This window comes from Trichoplax adhaerens, genomic scaffold (genome assembly GCF_000150275.1).
Source record: "Trichoplax adhaerens TRIADscaffold_41 genomic scaffold, whole genome shotgun sequence".
Classification (NCBI taxonomy): Eukaryota; Metazoa; Placozoa; class Uniplacotomia; order Trichoplacea; family Trichoplacidae; genus Trichoplax; species Trichoplax adhaerens.
In genome coordinates this window covers 22,943-39,252 of record NW_002060981.1, presented here as the reverse complement: position 1 = coordinate 39,252, position 16,310 = coordinate 22,943, and the positions used below count along the sequence as shown (strand labels likewise).

The window sequence follows — 16,310 nt, the reverse complement described above, 5'->3', positions numbered from 1 at the left end:
CATGATAATTTAAATGTACCATAAGATTTATCTTCACAATGGCAATATAAAAAGTGTATCGTCTATTATTTATAATTAGTACATATAAAGTAATGTAGCCAAAGTAAACAACACTGTACAGTAAGTTCTACTTTACTTGCTTTTACTCTGAAACATGCCAGCCAAAGCTTGCTGATAGAATTTATTTTGCTTTAGTGTTTTTGTAAATAAGTTCTGTATCGCCATTATGACAGCCTTATTGCTCGGATCTTGTAATTTTGCCTAATAAAATAATTGATCCTAGTTAAAATTATATAGTTCGTTTGTAATTTGTCGTGTAACAGAAATTATTGTTGTAAACATTTAACCAACCGATTCTAAATCAGCTTTAGCATTATCAAAATCATTGACAGCGGTGTACGCAACACCGCGCTTAAATAGAGCTTTTAGATTATTTGGTTCCATCTGTAAAACCTACGGAGTAAGTATAATGTAAACACTATTAACAACAGCTACCTTAAAGCCAATGGTGATATTTACAATATTTCAAAACCTTCGAACAGTTGACAATTACTGATGGATGCATGTTATGCTTTGCTTGACAGGTAGCAAGATTGAGATAGCAATTTTTTCTGAGATTAGCTGGAAGATATTAATTGATTAAGATTAAATGGAGTAAACTGCTAACAGCTCCAGTTAAGTAACATACTGCGCCCTACAAATTGTAACCGTATTCTATTATATACATAGTATACTATACGCATATCTTGCATACAATGTTCATCATTTCGGCTTGCTAGGCGATCAGATTCCATAATAATTAAACATTTCAAGGCAATACTGAATCTGCGAGCTGCAGCAATAACCTTTCCGCTCTAATATAGAAATTTTTCAATAATATTAAACAAGTATCCATGAAAAGTATGTATAAATGTATTTAGATATAGCCGTGATAGACATTCAATGTATCATAAGTACTGATATCACTAAAAGTTTGACCTTGTATAGATTTACACCCCTTGCTTTATTACTTATTGCTTCATTAAACAGCTCCTCTACAGTAGAATACCAAGTCTCCTTTGCCTGTATTATTATTATAAATAAAGACCCATATAATGTAAGGGAGTAATAATAGATGATAGGAGGAGTCTACGTATAACCAAGACGAACGTAGTTTACCTTAATAAATTTCTTCAATTGAACTTCATATACAACTTCGATATCTTGATCTATATGAATATCCTCTTCTTTGAGAATATAGTAGGCTTCATCTGGCTTTAGAGTAAAATTGCAAATGTCGCCGGCGTGCATGGATTGTAAACAGTCATCAATCACTTCACATAGTTCAGTATCGCCTATCAAATTTTTCATAAATAGAAGTATTATCACAACATTATTAGAAGCTAAACTAACTTTATTTAAATTACGGTCTCATTAGTCACATATGCAGTAAGAGCAAGTACCATCATTAAAAGCATATAATATATAAATAAAGCAGGCAAAGTAAGTTAAGGTAGCATAGGATCAAATATCTTAGTAATAGAATTACTTCTATCCTAAAAAGATAATAAGTATCATTTATATATCATAACCTATTTACCTTGACCAATTTTCCACTCTACCTCTTTATCATAACGAGAATCGATAATTGTGTTGTTCGATACGAGCTTCCCCGTGACGATAACTAATACAAAAATCATCAAGGTATAGCATTAACAAAATAATAAATACAACGAGATACTTGATATACTAAGGTACTATTAATGGGCATTACCTGAGCAAAAAGAGCCGACATTAGGTGTGATTAGGTCTTGCCCTAACCTCGTAATGTGGCGTTGATAGAAATCTTCATTACCCATCTAAAATCGCATATGCATTATTGTTCGTATATCATGTATTCCTAAACAACTTAGCCTAATTAATCTAAATCTTACTTTGACATCGAAAACAACGAGATCAAGGTATACGTTTGCTCATATTTCTACATTCTCAGGAATGCAAACAATCACAGGTATAAAATATAATTTTAAGGCTATTTCAGCAGTGCCAAATCTCATACGAGCCCATTCATGAACACTTGCTAGTATTGAATAATGTTATTCTCTATAAGCCTCGCCAAAATCGAATATTTATCAATATTTAATGAGTTATTCGGTGTTAATTTCTTCTTCTCAACTGACGATGGAGGTTATGAAATTGCAGCTGAGCAAAAAACGAACAGACTTTGTCCCAGCAACTAAATGATGGGTTACTATACCCTAGTGAAGACTAGTTCACGGTGTCATTTACAGTCTACAGTATGGGTCAATATATCAGTATGATACCCCTTACTTAATAAGTCTGCTGTCTGTCCGTCCTCGCGTCCGTGTGCTTCCTTCATGGTCGATCGTTTTCTTGCTTATTTGCAGATTTATCAGAGGGCTCGACAGAAACTAAAGCAATAATCCTATACTAATGTATACTTGAACTTCACAATTATTGCTAATACGTTTAGAAATAAACGAAAAAGACAGATTCAAAGCCAAAAATATTAATAGCAAATTCAGGTTTACAGTTTGTCCACTTTTAAAGATTTTAATATCATTCCATAGTAAATAAGAAAATTAGCACTACTGAATGCGTACCAATATTGATTACGTTATTCGAAGCGCTTTGCGCTGCTGTTTTCTAATACTGCACTAGTACATGGTTGATCCTGGGCGTTCCGTTTCCATAGTAACATAGAGCAAGGGTTTAATCAAATCTGTACTTAATAATGGTTATAACAATTATATAGTAATTATTAAATAATAATTAGACCATTCGTCATCCAATGGCGCAAATTCAACATTCTTCGTGAAATAATCGTACAGAATGCTTATTTACAAACTAGTTCAAGCCGATTTCGCACGATATTAGTCAATATTATTAACTGTCAATTGTCAAACGATTCCGTTATAGGGTAAAAGTCAAGGCCTTCATCAATGTTATATTTGACATGTCATGTGAAATTCTACTTCTTATTGAAGTCAAAATAGCCTTAATGGCAAATATTGGATTGTGTATGATGATATAGAACGACTCTACTACTCATGATGGATATGGACGCCAATCCTAAACTTAAAGCCATTCTAAATAGCAAAGCAAGAGAAGCACGTGTGACTCGTCAATTATTGCTTTCACAAGTAATATTAATGAAAATATCGCCAGGAATTCTCGAAAAATTGACCAATTTAAGACATCTATATATCGTTGGGTGCTCATTAACTGGTAGTGTTCCACACCAGTTAGTTAATATGTCCAATTTGCAAACTCTTGATCTATCCGATAATAAATTAAATGTTGTTCCATCGCCTATATTTGAAAATCTACGCCAATTAAGAACGGTCGACCTTAGCCGCAATGATTTTGTGGCATTTCCTAAAAGTCTGAAATATTTGCAAAAGTTGAAAAAATTGAATTTAAGCTTTAATAAATTTTTAGAAATGCCAGCAGAATTAGGATATCTAAAGCATTTACAGCATCTGGATATGTCTTCCAATTTAATCGATTCTATATCTACTGACGCTATTTGCCAAGCTTGGAAAAATTCGCTGATGGTCCTTAAGCTTGCTAATAATTTAATCTCTCGATTACCATCCCAAATTGGCTTACTAACTGCTCTTCAAGAACTGGACATACGCAATAATAGACTTCGATATTTACCAGCAACGGCGGCATTGCTTTTAAATATTAGTATATTTTGTTATTCCGGTAACGAATGGCGTGTATATTCACCGCATTCAAGCTATAGTTTATACGGACAACACCTTGAAGAAGACGATGTTCAAGCCGATGCAGCTAGTTATGGACCAGCAGCATTAGAAAAACTGCTAAGCTACTGTATAAATAGTAACGCTGATGAAATATAGCGTAATATTCATGGCCATAACAGCTAAAAACCTATAACTTACTTGATAATAATAAAAACAATTTTTTCTGCTAAATCAAACGCTACAGGTTTTCATTTACATCCTGTCTGGATCTGTACACTGTCGTATACGAGTATACATATTACGGCTATTATACTACGGTATGCTAATAAATGTCAAACGAGTTATTATATTACATAATCAATCGGTAGTCATTTAACGTACTTAGTTTACACTTTGTAGCACAGTGGCATTACAGATTTTTGATATTTTCCTGCTACTATCAAGCATTTTAATTAAACGTACATAGATAGGGAAATAATTAAATATTAGCTTTTGACATGCTACTACGGAAAAGATCAGCTCTATTTGCAATCAAAACTATATCAACTATATAATATAATATGAATTAGCAATATTTGACTGGCTTAGCATAGATTTTAATAATTTCCTCATACAGTAATACTTAGAAAGTAATAGGTGAATCTTTGGTCAAAATTTACAAAGTTACATCTTTAAACTCAATCAGCTATTAGTATTAATTATAGTCTTTTATTGTAATAAGTGTTTACCGAAATTGTTATCGGTTATATTTTTTTCTAATTTAAATTTAATTATTCGACTTGAACTATAGTACTTGAAAAGTAATATATGAATATTGGCCAAACATTATGGTTTTTATTTTTAAATTTTATGATTCTACTGAATACCAAATTAAAATATATATAACCGCTAATTATTTTGTAGGATTAATAAACGTTCAGTTTGGTTCACGCTTTACGCCTATTGCGTAATAACCACCTGAATAGATCATACTTCAAAAGTCTTACTATGCTGCGAATAGTTCTTAATGCACTTCATGCTAATAAGGAAATAAGTTTGATAAAGTAATGATAAATACAGCATAATGCTACCAAAAATTGGCTCAAAGTTTTCATTCTTATAATGAGGAATAGTTGACTTTTAATTTATTGATATACGAGAATATATATATACGTATTACTGTCGCCGTATTTGTAGTAAAATCTAGAGATTTTGAATCGATCCAAGTTATCTTCGAAATTAGCTTGAAATATAACTTGCAAGCCTAACAAATCATATTTCCTTTACAACAATTAATTGGCTACATTACGTTGCGCTACCATTATAAAAAAGTTACCCAAGATATAAAAATTAGCGTTTTTATCCATTTTAGTAATATAAAAATATAAATGGAAGACTAAATAGTATTATTATCGCCTTGATCAACCTGCCTATCAACATAATACGAGATGAAAAGCGTACTTTGCAGCTATAATATTAAAGTTAGAAGTAAAAAAATTTACAAAATTATCAACAAATACAAATCTTTCAGTACATGTAGCATTTTAACAAAGTTACTACGGGTACTGACAACAAATCATAATTTAGCAATTTATATTACATTTTGACATGTTTTCATTTAACCATAAAGCAGATAACAATTCAATTTATTAAAATACTGTAAATGTTAAAATTATACTGCTTTTTCCGATTAGAACAGCCATCAAAATAGAAATTCATATTGGCTTTGGTTATGATACAGAATAAAGATTATGCTACATCATTGATCCAGATTGTCAAATACGGCTTTAAAAGAATGGGAGTTAAATAAGCATATAGAAATGATATATAAATCATCCCCATTTCTAGCTGTTATAAAACGGATAGTTTTAAAATTTCAGAAATGTGACGAGAAGTATGACTTTATATCTGTTGCGCATGTAGGCCATTTTAACTACTATAAAATAATTTACGGAGACATGAAAATGGCATTTACTTAGATGATCGAATGGTAGGAAAATAATATTATTTTATCGAAAGAATAGATATCATATCTGAATCGTTACAAAGAACGAAAACGACTTAAGAAACGAATAATTTAGGAATACCGATTAAGATACATTGATAGACATAATATATAAATAAGCTTAGCATAGTATTTTCATATTAGCATTGCATAAAATTAATAAATAGATGCTGTACAAAAAAATAATTGCTTCAAATGGGATAAAATTTTATACCCGTATCGCTGAATACTAGAATTGTAGGTGCATAGAAATAATTATTTCATCTTTATATGTACATCATACATTAGTTTAACAGCCTATGTCTATTACATAACTGTACAAGCAACACTTATGGTACTTTTCCGTCTACCTCTTAGTGTTTCATTGTCTAAAGATTTTGATCTTCTAAATATTTTACCATGCCTTGCTGCCACATTATTAGTTCGATTATCAGGTTTTTTTTTCATTTGTTTAACTTCTTCCATTGTAATAGATAACTGTGATTCTAAATGTCTCATTTTCTGCTGAAGGCCGCGATTTTCATTTGTAAATCCATCCAACTATCAAAAAAACATTAATATTATAATAAGTCAGAATCTTTATAATGCTTGTCAAAAATTTTAAATACACTCTGTTTCTAATAATTGTAGGTTAATCTTGATGGCAAAAAAACCTTAGATTTCATCGATGATATCATTAGATCTTTCTCCTTTGATTCAGATTCAATCTTATATAGATTTTGCTTGGAGTTTTGAAGAGAATTTGTCAGTTCATAAATTTTCTTCTGTAATTCATTATCGTCCGATCGCCTAAAGAGTGATATTATTATTAAGGAAGAAAATGAATGATCTTAGGATCGATATATCCTATATAATGGAAATTTCAAATGTTATATCCTGGCAACAATGATATGATAAAATATTATTGAAAAGCAATCGTAGTAAATTTAGTCGAACTGATCTTTTGTAATTTGGATTGATTATAATCACATAAAAATTCAGAATATTAGCATAACTTACTCGTTTTTATCGAGATCAATACCAGATTCTTTTAACTTTTCCTTTCTAGAAGAAATTTCCCTTTCGTATTCACTTAATTCCTATGCATAATATATGAGTCATAAATCTGTTTAATTTGATATAAAAACTAAATTACTCTCTCTTCAACAATGCTGCGATAGATTTACATTAAATTTACACAATAAATAAACCTTGTCTCTTTCTTTTAACTCTATAGTTTTATCATGCCACATTTGATGCCGCCTGTTAAGATATTCTTCCATCTCAATAATCTTTAAAAATTGCGAATGTAAACAGACTAAATTAGTCTTCCTTAAGCTTAGATTGAAGTTATACTATGATGATAACATGACATGAAATATTAATTGTCGATATAATAGAGTCAGATTATATCAATTTTAAGTTTTAATAAGTTATTAAAGTGCAATAATTAGAAACTAATAATGTAATCCTATATAATTTGCTACGAATCAATACTGAAATTTACTGTGAAGGGCCGATAACATATTAAATTACCTCTTGTTCATAGTCTTTTGAATTCTGGGCTCGTCGTTCCAAATCACCCTCTAGCAATTTTAATCTATCTTCCTTTGCTTGGTAACTTTGACGTTTTTTATTTAAATTCAATTCAGCTTGTAGCTCAGCAAGTTCAGACTCTATTTGTTGCCTAAATAAAATGCAATAAAGCCAGTAAAACATTTTATATACCCTTTTCATAAATCGAAATTTGTAATGAGGAAAGAGTTAAACTATTGCAGAAATTACACACTATGAGTCTACTGTCAGGTTTGTCCTCCTTGACTTTAACCTACACTAAGACTCTAAATACTGACGATCTCCTATGGTCAGGAGGAACAGCAACACAACGCTAGTCTCTCTTAAACATAACTGAACCCAAATTTTCTTGAAAAGTCAGTCAATTTATAGTGCATCGATATAAACATTAATTATCACTTTATCACTTTATAGATAATACTATAAAATATATATTTATCTATTATAATATGTAAAACGTCATAGATAACGGTGTGTAAATACGTTTCTAGATAAATTGTCTTATGGAATCCATGTTACGACAGCTGCGCAAAAATTACTCCATAATAACCCTATACAGCCTATAATGATTTACCTTTGTTCATAAGCTAAAGCGTCAAGTTCTTCAGATTCCAGTAAAAATAGTTCTCTTCTATCATCTAATTCTTGTTTCATTGCTCTAAGCTATTTACATTATAAATATTAATCTTATATAAACTTTTTATCAAGAAAATTTTGTAGAAAGAAAAGGTAGAGTTTATTGAGCATGTTAAGAAAACTCACCTCTCTTTGGCACTTTTCTTGAAATATCTCTAATTGTTTTTTAAGCTTTTCCTTTTCTTCTGCTATCATAGCTTTAAAAGTAGAAAGTGGTGTATTCCTATCTTTGATAGCCTAATAATTAGGATATAAACACATAGTTTACATGTTACAGCTAAAATTATAGAAGTTGATGTACTGTAGATTACTGTATGTGAATATCACGACTTCGATTGCTTATATGATTGATGATTTATATAGATGTTTATCTACCTCATTGAATTTATCTTCTTCTATTTCTAATGTCTGAACATCTCCAATATCACCGTTCTGTTGAAAGGCATCATCATACTCCTCCTGTTGAATGCCATCTTGATTGAAACTGTTTTCCTCGTTAGTTATATCTCCATTCTCTTCATATATATAATCTTCATTGTGGATTTCATGTTCTTCAATATGTGTGACATCAAAGTAGACACGTTTCTTCGATTTCATATTTAAATTGGTGCTAGAAACATCAGTATCGTTTCCAAATTTCTATTACAAGCAAACAGGAATTTCCATTAGCAAACATAAAAAGTAAAATTGCTTAACAGCGTTTGTCTTTTCAATTATGCTGCGTTTAAGTTAACTTCATAACTTAAATATAACCTAAAACAATAGTAGACTTCTCGCACACTTCCAAGATCGAATATTTATGTATAAACGGGTACAAATGCTTTCACTGTAAGTAGCACTAATGCATTACTAATCTCTATGACTGATATTCTAAATATTATGTGACAGTTAAAAAAAAGCTTATAATTCTTCTATACCATACAGCTATGCAGAGCAGAGTAATATAACGATATAAAATCTATATATAACCTTTTAGTATTCAAGGAAATCGATCCTTTGGATTTCTACTATATATAAGCTTTATAAATGTAACTATTGTGTGATACAAAAACAATAAGGCCTTGATAAAATCTGCGAGTTCGACGACATTGTAATCTATTATTTCAACTAGCGTGGGGTTTTATAATTCAATATAGCCAAGTTATTAATTGACATTTTTATAAAGGAGAAGCACTACAATCAATTTCATTTAAAATTATTAAGGAAATTACTAATAACATATCTTTCTTAAAAGTTGACTATTCATTACCGAGTAGCGGATTAGAGGCCAATGTAAACTAACTGATAAATACTGTCTCGTTTAAAATTTGGTCATTTGAATATATTAACAAAGTAGATGAGTTAAGTTGAAAAAGTTAACCAAATAAATCAAAAAATTTTTATTGCCTACGATATACAGATTGCAAGTTCTTTGTGTTATATGCCAAATAGGTTATGTAGGTCATATTTGATATCAATAAGTAATGTTGCAACTCAAGATCAACACTAGAAAATTTAAGACAAATACGCTGCAGAATAATAACTGATAATAACGAATTCCTATGAGCAAGATTTGTAAATTCCTAAACGTTATGGTATTATGAGATGATTTGGATATTAACTAATTTAACTGTAGGCCACTGAATATTCAGAAATTCTGTAACGTATAGCATTAGGACAAATAGCTTGATTTCAAATCTATCACTTATGCAAGGAAATAGTAATAACATTGTTGCGATTAACCGTTTCCATGTTTTTCTGGTGATTTTTTTAACGCTAATAATTATCGGGATATTTTAGCTTCAACTCGATATGTTTAGTAACGGCTTTATTCCAAGCAAGCAATGTATTTAAATATTGCTATTCGTCAACTTCTTATCGGAGGTTCGGCGTTGCTGGACGTCATGGTGTCATCAATAAGTTTTATTTGCCTATTTTAGATTATATTATACGTAATACTGCAGTCGAGGTTCGTCATTATTACGACGATTTATTGTTATAATGTCATAATTATATTTAAAAGAAATAGAAAGCAAGAGAGTTGTATAAAAATTACATTGCAAATCATGTCTGTACAACGGTCTTCTTGTATCGGACAACAATCAAGTTTAGACATTGTTTACGCTTATTTATAATGGTAATAAATATGATGTAGAATCTGTCGTATAAACGGACATAGTATGAAGTGAATTATCTTAGTCATTTATAGGTAGGCAAAATTAGTGTTAATTTATGGTTTTGCTGAGAATAAATTGTGATTTAATCGCTTCCTCTATGAAGAACTTGCCTTGACTTGTTGGTAAGTAGTAGTTAATTAAAGTTACGATCGACGATCTGCAGTTTCTATCCTTATCAGCTTACCTTCAAAATTGATTTCTTGAGTATACTGGTCTTAGGAAGTGGCTTAAAATCAATTGTATCCTGTATAATATCAGATTGAGATGTTATGCAAATTATAAAATAGCAAGATATACAGATATAAGAGTAGCGATTGAATCACGGCAATTGCATCGACGTCTAGGTGAAGTGCTACACCAACAAGAGTGTACGTATTCTTATGCAGTGATTTCCTACCTCTCCCAATCCATGTAGCGTATTACTTGCAATATCTGAAGTCATGTCTAAATTTAAGCCATGATCATATAATTTAGTTGCCATAGCTATGCTAATTCAATCTTTTAAAGCGCTTGCAACTTGATTGCAAGTTGCATGCTAAAGCAACAACATCAAAGGCACGTAAGTTAGACGCTTGCTTGTTGACAGCTTACTGCTATAGTGTAATAGATATATGCCTTGATCAGATATTCATTGTATAGGTATTTATGTCGATAGACGATGGATTGTTGCTTTTTCCAATACTACCAATATATAGTCATAACATTTTAGTTTGGATTGCATTCTTAGTGCAATCAAATCCGTAGCAATGACAACGGGTCACGTGGTATGACGTCCTTAGAGATAACAGATAATACGTCATCGGGGCAACGCCATTGGATTCTATGGACAGTATCCATCCTGCACAGCATGATTCGTTATAGTTCAGTGAGGGCATGGCATGACAGAGAATTGTATGCATACGAGAGTGCAGTATCGACATTGCAAGTATGGCTACCTACTGTACAAGTATGAATCATAACTAACTATTATAATGTAATTAATGGAAGAAATAATTGTGGCTAAACCACAGATTGTTATGAAAATCTGTACACCGTAGATTGTATTTTACAGTGAGTTAGCGGCAATGACTTCGTTCCCTAACAACGGTCTGCAATATGGCTACTAGTAACACAATATTGGCTCGGAGAAGCAACAATCAATGCAATATTATTGACGCTTTAGAAACTATCCGTCCATCCGTCCTACCGTATACTGACAAGAACTACTCAACAACTGCCCAATGCCCATACAGTAGAGTCCAATGGCGTTGTCTCCGTGCAAGTCCTCTAACCACAGTACCGTGCGGTACTGTACGGTACTGTAAGTCTTTCCATTTTACAGAGCATTTATAGAGCCTGTACAGTGTACAGTACAGTATAAGAATAAAGTACTGTAGAGATTGTTGTGTAACCTGTACTGTACTGTACTGTACTGTACAGTACACTATACAGTGTACAGTACAGTACCACATGAATCTGTTTTACTCGGTGTATCATGGACTGACTGATGGACTACTAGAAGAAAAAGATCATTGGACGGACAGATATTTTCGGCCTCATCTCGTCCAAAAGGCAGTACTTTAGTATGCAGATAGTCGATTTTAAATGGACTCATGTTTTCTAAATGAAGTAATATTACATTGAATCTTATTATCTATTCAAAATTTCTACTTGAAAAAAGTAATATAAGATCGTAGACGCGATCGAAATGAATGCTGGTGATTTCGAAAATAGACATGGAAGATCCATACTAAGTACAGTACAGTAGTCATTTTTCGCTTGACAGCCTCATTGAGTACCAATAGTCCATCTGTCTGAAGTACAGTACACTATTGTACTGTACACTGTACACAGCGGGGTTAACATGGGACTGGAAAATAAGCCGTGTAGACTAAAGTAAGCCCAAAGTAGGCTACATCTTATATATTGATGTAGCCCAATAACTCGGGAATGTCAATCTGGCTTTCATTTCTATAGATTTGTTCTAATTTTTAAGTAAAATCTGTAAAAATTCTCAACAGTACTGTATTGTCATGGACTTTTCCATTTTCGTACTGTACAGTACACTAGTGTATTGTAACCCCACTAGAAGATACTATACTGATACGCATACAGACCTTGAAGATACGATACAGACCTATTGATTTTCGGCGATTGGCTACAGTACTGTATATGGTACAGTAGTGTACGTACAGTGTACAGTACAGTAAAAAGCGGACGAGAAAGCGCACTGTACTGTACTGTACAGTGTACTGTACAGTACGGTAGGGTAAAGACGGAGATGCAATCAGTACGATACAGCTCGAGCCAAGACAGTCCAGTACCGTACTGGACCAGTCCTCTTGGCAGAGCACTGTTCTGCTACACTCGGCAAAGGAGCTCCGCCATTAAATGCTTTCCTAAAACGCATTGTGCAATCGATCTAGTGCTTCAATTTCTTACTACCAGCATCACTGAATACAACATCAATCAATCAGGATCAGGTAGGACCACTGCACCAGTGCAATTCTGCTGTAAGATCGATGCATAACCAATACTAAATTCAAGTATTGGACAAAGAGTCCGTTTCATTTTCGTCATTGATCTAAACCAAACTTGTTGATGATGATGACATCTCAATACTTAAAGTGATTATATTAACCATCCATTTTAATAAACTAGAAAATGCCAACAGGAAATCGAGACAGCTCTCATTCTGTAAGGTAAATAGCGTCTTAATAAATCTTGTTTTAAACTTGCTGGATCTCACTTTAGTCGATGTAAAAACATGGCAACGTTGTTTTGTACCGTAATCGAATATCCAATATTCTCAATTTATTTTACAATTATTCCGATATTGAATAATCTTAATAAAAAGTGAATAATTGCTTCGTGTACTTACTTTAACGAAATATCCTTTTCATTTATTATTAATTTGTATTGACAGGTCTTCATCACGGCAATCGAAGTAAGTCCTCGGCTAACACACCAGCAAAATGACTGTATTTTGCTCGAGCTTCTATAGCAGTAATGCTTATCTTGAAAATATCATCATAATTGTGACAGCTAACCTAGATTCATTGCTTTACTTGGCAATGGCAATATTCTGTGTCGGTAATCTACTGTGCAGGCACATTATACTGTATATCTCATTGCACTAAAGCAACTGCTTGTACTGTAATAAACGCGATACGAGTAAATCAATTTGATATATTCATCTTAGCTGTAATATCTCTGCGACATATATTTTCTTTATCTTTCTAATCCTAATGACAGTAGACAAATGTCAGCACGTATCATGATTATCAAAATCAGTTATGAATAATTCTACACTAAGCAAATTTAAGTTCGATTACAGCGTCTAGAATACGGTACTCTAGTTGAAAATTATTTGATAATATCTATAAATTTTAATAATGTAACTTCCAATCTCCTATAGATCTGACCTTCTCTGCCGTATCAAATACCGAAATACACTCCCTGATATTCCATTTGATCCCAAATTTCTACGCTATCCGTTTGAAAATAATCGGTAAGTTCTATTTAAAATCTCTCTGCTGATGGACCGTCTACGTATGTATAGTACATTCTTTTATGCATCATATGTATGTAATAAAATTATCTTAACGTAAATCGCTGATTTACTGTAAAAGAAAAGGCAATACTGTTATACGACGACAATTATAATAATTGTATGTCATAAATGTTGAATAGATTGGTTAAAAGTAATCCTACACTATGAAAAGTTAATAACATCTTGCTTATTATCCTAGCGATAACATACCCAATTTACACTACTACCATTCATCCCTATCGTTGTGACATCAATAAACTATACCTTATGCTATTGATAGAAATTACTTAACCAGAATATTCTACATTTCATAGCTTTACAGATTATAATACTACCTCACTTGAAAGAGAACACAAGCATGAGTTGTTGACTGACACAGATGCCGGCGTTAAGAATGGTTTAATTGATCCTGACGCTTACATAATCGATGAAGACGGTTCGTTTGGATAACTGTAACACGGATAAATTTATAACCATAATCCCATTAATGAAGTATAAAACCTCCGCGGTAAACTGTTGTTAATGTGCCCAATTTATTTTCTTTGGGCCAATAATAGCGGAGTTAGACGATGCCGACAAAGCCTTGTTAGGGATAGAAGGATCAGCTTCCATGGATCGCAAGGGGTACGATTTATTAGATTTTAACTTTCGATTTACTATTTGTTTACTTTAGTTTACTTGGCGATGTATACCAAAGTGGTAATCGCACTTTAACGATCAGTAGCGCTGAGTTTTTTTATTATGTGGAGAATTTGACTTTTATTACTTATATTGTTATAATCGCACCAGGACTAGGCATTCGAGGACAGTATCGTGGATGCGTCGAAATGAGTACTTATCCAACGAAGGAGTACGAATGGCACAGAATCCCGATAAACCAGAAACAAAGTAATAAATATTTTCAACCATATTAATTTTATTATTATAATTACTGATTGCTGTTATAAAATGTATACTTCTTTAACAGAGTCGGTTATAGCGTCAGAAAATATGCTAAGAATTTGGAAAAGTATAAGGTAGCATGGATTACTTTATAAGATTAGAAACTACATAGCAAACATAATTAAATATTAAAACAAAAAAGAATGCATGTGGCATAGACCCTAATACACTAGTCGTTACGGTCAAAGAATAGTACAATGTGACTATATGGATTTTTTTTGTAACTCTTACAAAAGATCTATTTATGCAGATTTGTATAACAAACAGAATAGCGTAGATTGTGTTCAATGTTTCTGTAAAAGTTACAGCGATCCCAAAAATTCTGTTTTACTGTCTGCCGTCTCGTAATGAAATATTGATGGCTTTGATACAGGATAAAGAAAGTCAAATCAAAGCTATTGAGAAAACTTTTGAAGCCACCAAAAAGCCTGTAAGATATCTGAGACCGTCAGCTCTCTATTTCTTAGCTTTCGTTGTGCATACCACGGAGTGATTAAATTTTATATTTAACGCAGATTATAGATCATCCTACTAAACCTGGCGTTACTGCGAAGCGATCCTACCCTCTATTTCCCGACTTCGAGGTAATATTTCCTTGCAATAGCCAAACGGAATTTTATGCAGTGCTTCAATTCCTATGATGTTCACTCAACTTATGCTAAATATACACTTCTTATAAATGATTCTGATACGTAATTAATTTATTGTCCGTTTTTAAAATTGAATAGATGTGGAAGTACTCGCTTGCGCTTGTCACCTTTGATTCTGACCCCTCTAAATTAACTGATGGATCAAAATTAACTGAACAGCAAATGTCTAATTCTGTCATTAAGTACGATATATTACGATAACCTTTGGCTATTTCGTAAAAGCAATTATACTGTAGTATAAATACCGTAGATATTTCTAAATTTTTACTTTTCAACTGATATAACTCAGAGGTATGCAAGTAGATACTGGTAATCAATTTGTAGGATATTATACACCCATAGCCACTGATGCAAAAAAAAGGAAAGTATCTGAAAACCAAGATAGTGAGACATCTAGGTAATTTAGTAAGAGTCATTATATCGTCTTATTATATTATTCGACACTAAAATAAATCGTATTGTGTCCGTAGAAACTGTAGGGACTACAATCTTGCGAGAGAGTATAACTGGGTGGTAAAATCGCGCGATAGCGGCCGCGATGTAAGTAATGTAATAATGTTTGAATATTCTTGTACACTATTAACAACAGATGTATTATTACCCAAAAATATTTGCCCCTCATAAAGTCAACCGTTGATGCGTTTTCATGTGTAGGACACTTATATTTTCGAAAAAAGAGATGGGAAGGTATTTTATAACGAAGTAGATTGGAGGTAATACAATTAACACATGTATGTAATTGATGTAATACTCTCTAGGGATTAAGTCTGTCATTTTAATAAATTGTTTGAAAGGGTAAAATTGAGCAAACAGAGAGCAAATGTTAAAGGTGATAATGTGAATAACCGGCTTACTGTTGAATATCGTGATTTTAACGAGGAAGAATTGGCGAACCAGGTCGGTAAAAATTGGTGTGTAAGTGTTATATGTTGGTTGTGACATTAAATTAACTATCGCATTGGCTATTTTATATAGCAAGTAAAATTGTCGCAATTGGAGAATGTTGTAGTTGATGAAGAATCAGATGAAGAATCAGAAACTGATGAGAAAGCAGAAGCTGGAGCTAGCTTGCTAAGCGATCTTGCAACTTCAAGCTCTAGCTCGGACGAATAGTCTACATATAGCTAGATCAAGCAATAATTT

The 16,310-nt window shown here is 32.3% G+C and overlaps 4 protein-coding genes across 4 annotated transcripts; 2 read left to right on the top strand and 2 right to left on the bottom strand.

The window, feature by feature from the left end:
* Nucleotides 1–132: 132 nt before the first annotated feature.
* TRIADDRAFT_62317 (uncharacterized protein) lies at nucleotides 133–2,359 on the bottom strand (the record flags this gene model as incomplete). The annotated part of the gene is made up of 8 exons (XM_002118242.1): nucleotides 133–261; nucleotides 352–453; nucleotides 533–621; nucleotides 689–854; nucleotides 979–1,062; nucleotides 1,159–1,334; nucleotides 1,580–1,663; nucleotides 2,311–2,359. 8 exons carry the CDS (start codon nucleotides 2,357–2,359, stop codon nucleotides 133–135), a joined length of 879 nt encoding a protein of 292 aa, XP_002118278.1.
* Nucleotides 2,360–3,053: 694 nt separating this feature from the next.
* TRIADDRAFT_62316 (uncharacterized protein) lies at nucleotides 3,054–3,869 on the top strand (the record flags this gene model as incomplete). Its single annotated transcript, XM_002118255.1, has 1 exon — nucleotides 3,054–3,869. One exon carries the CDS (start codon nucleotides 3,054–3,056, stop codon nucleotides 3,867–3,869), a length of 816 nt encoding a protein of 271 aa, XP_002118291.1.
* Nucleotides 3,870–5,451: 1,582 nt separating this feature from the next.
* TRIADDRAFT_62315 (uncharacterized protein) lies at nucleotides 5,452–10,524 on the bottom strand (the record flags this gene model as incomplete). The annotated part of the gene is made up of 11 exons (XM_002118241.1): nucleotides 5,452–5,540; nucleotides 6,048–6,237; nucleotides 6,351–6,486; nucleotides 6,697–6,776; nucleotides 6,888–6,968; nucleotides 7,213–7,363; nucleotides 7,826–7,914; nucleotides 8,014–8,124; nucleotides 8,263–8,526; nucleotides 10,228–10,287; nucleotides 10,441–10,524. The coding sequence occupies 11 exons, from the start codon at nucleotides 10,522–10,524 to the stop codon at nucleotides 5,452–5,454; spliced, it is 1,335 nt and encodes a 444-aa protein (XP_002118277.1).
* A 2,914-nt stretch (nucleotides 10,525–13,438) lies between these two features.
* Nucleotides 13,439–16,106, top strand: TRIADDRAFT_33941 (uncharacterized protein; the record flags this gene model as incomplete). The annotated part of the gene is made up of 11 exons (XM_002118254.1): nucleotides 13,439–13,533; nucleotides 13,890–14,011; nucleotides 14,133–14,199; nucleotides 14,365–14,463; nucleotides 14,543–14,591; nucleotides 14,891–14,947; nucleotides 15,033–15,101; nucleotides 15,246–15,349; nucleotides 15,457–15,564; nucleotides 15,638–15,738; nucleotides 15,934–16,106. Coding segments are annotated over 11 exons (1,044 nt in total), but the record flags the coding sequence as incomplete, so codon positions are not given.
* Between the last annotated feature and the right edge of the window lie 204 nt (nucleotides 16,107–16,310).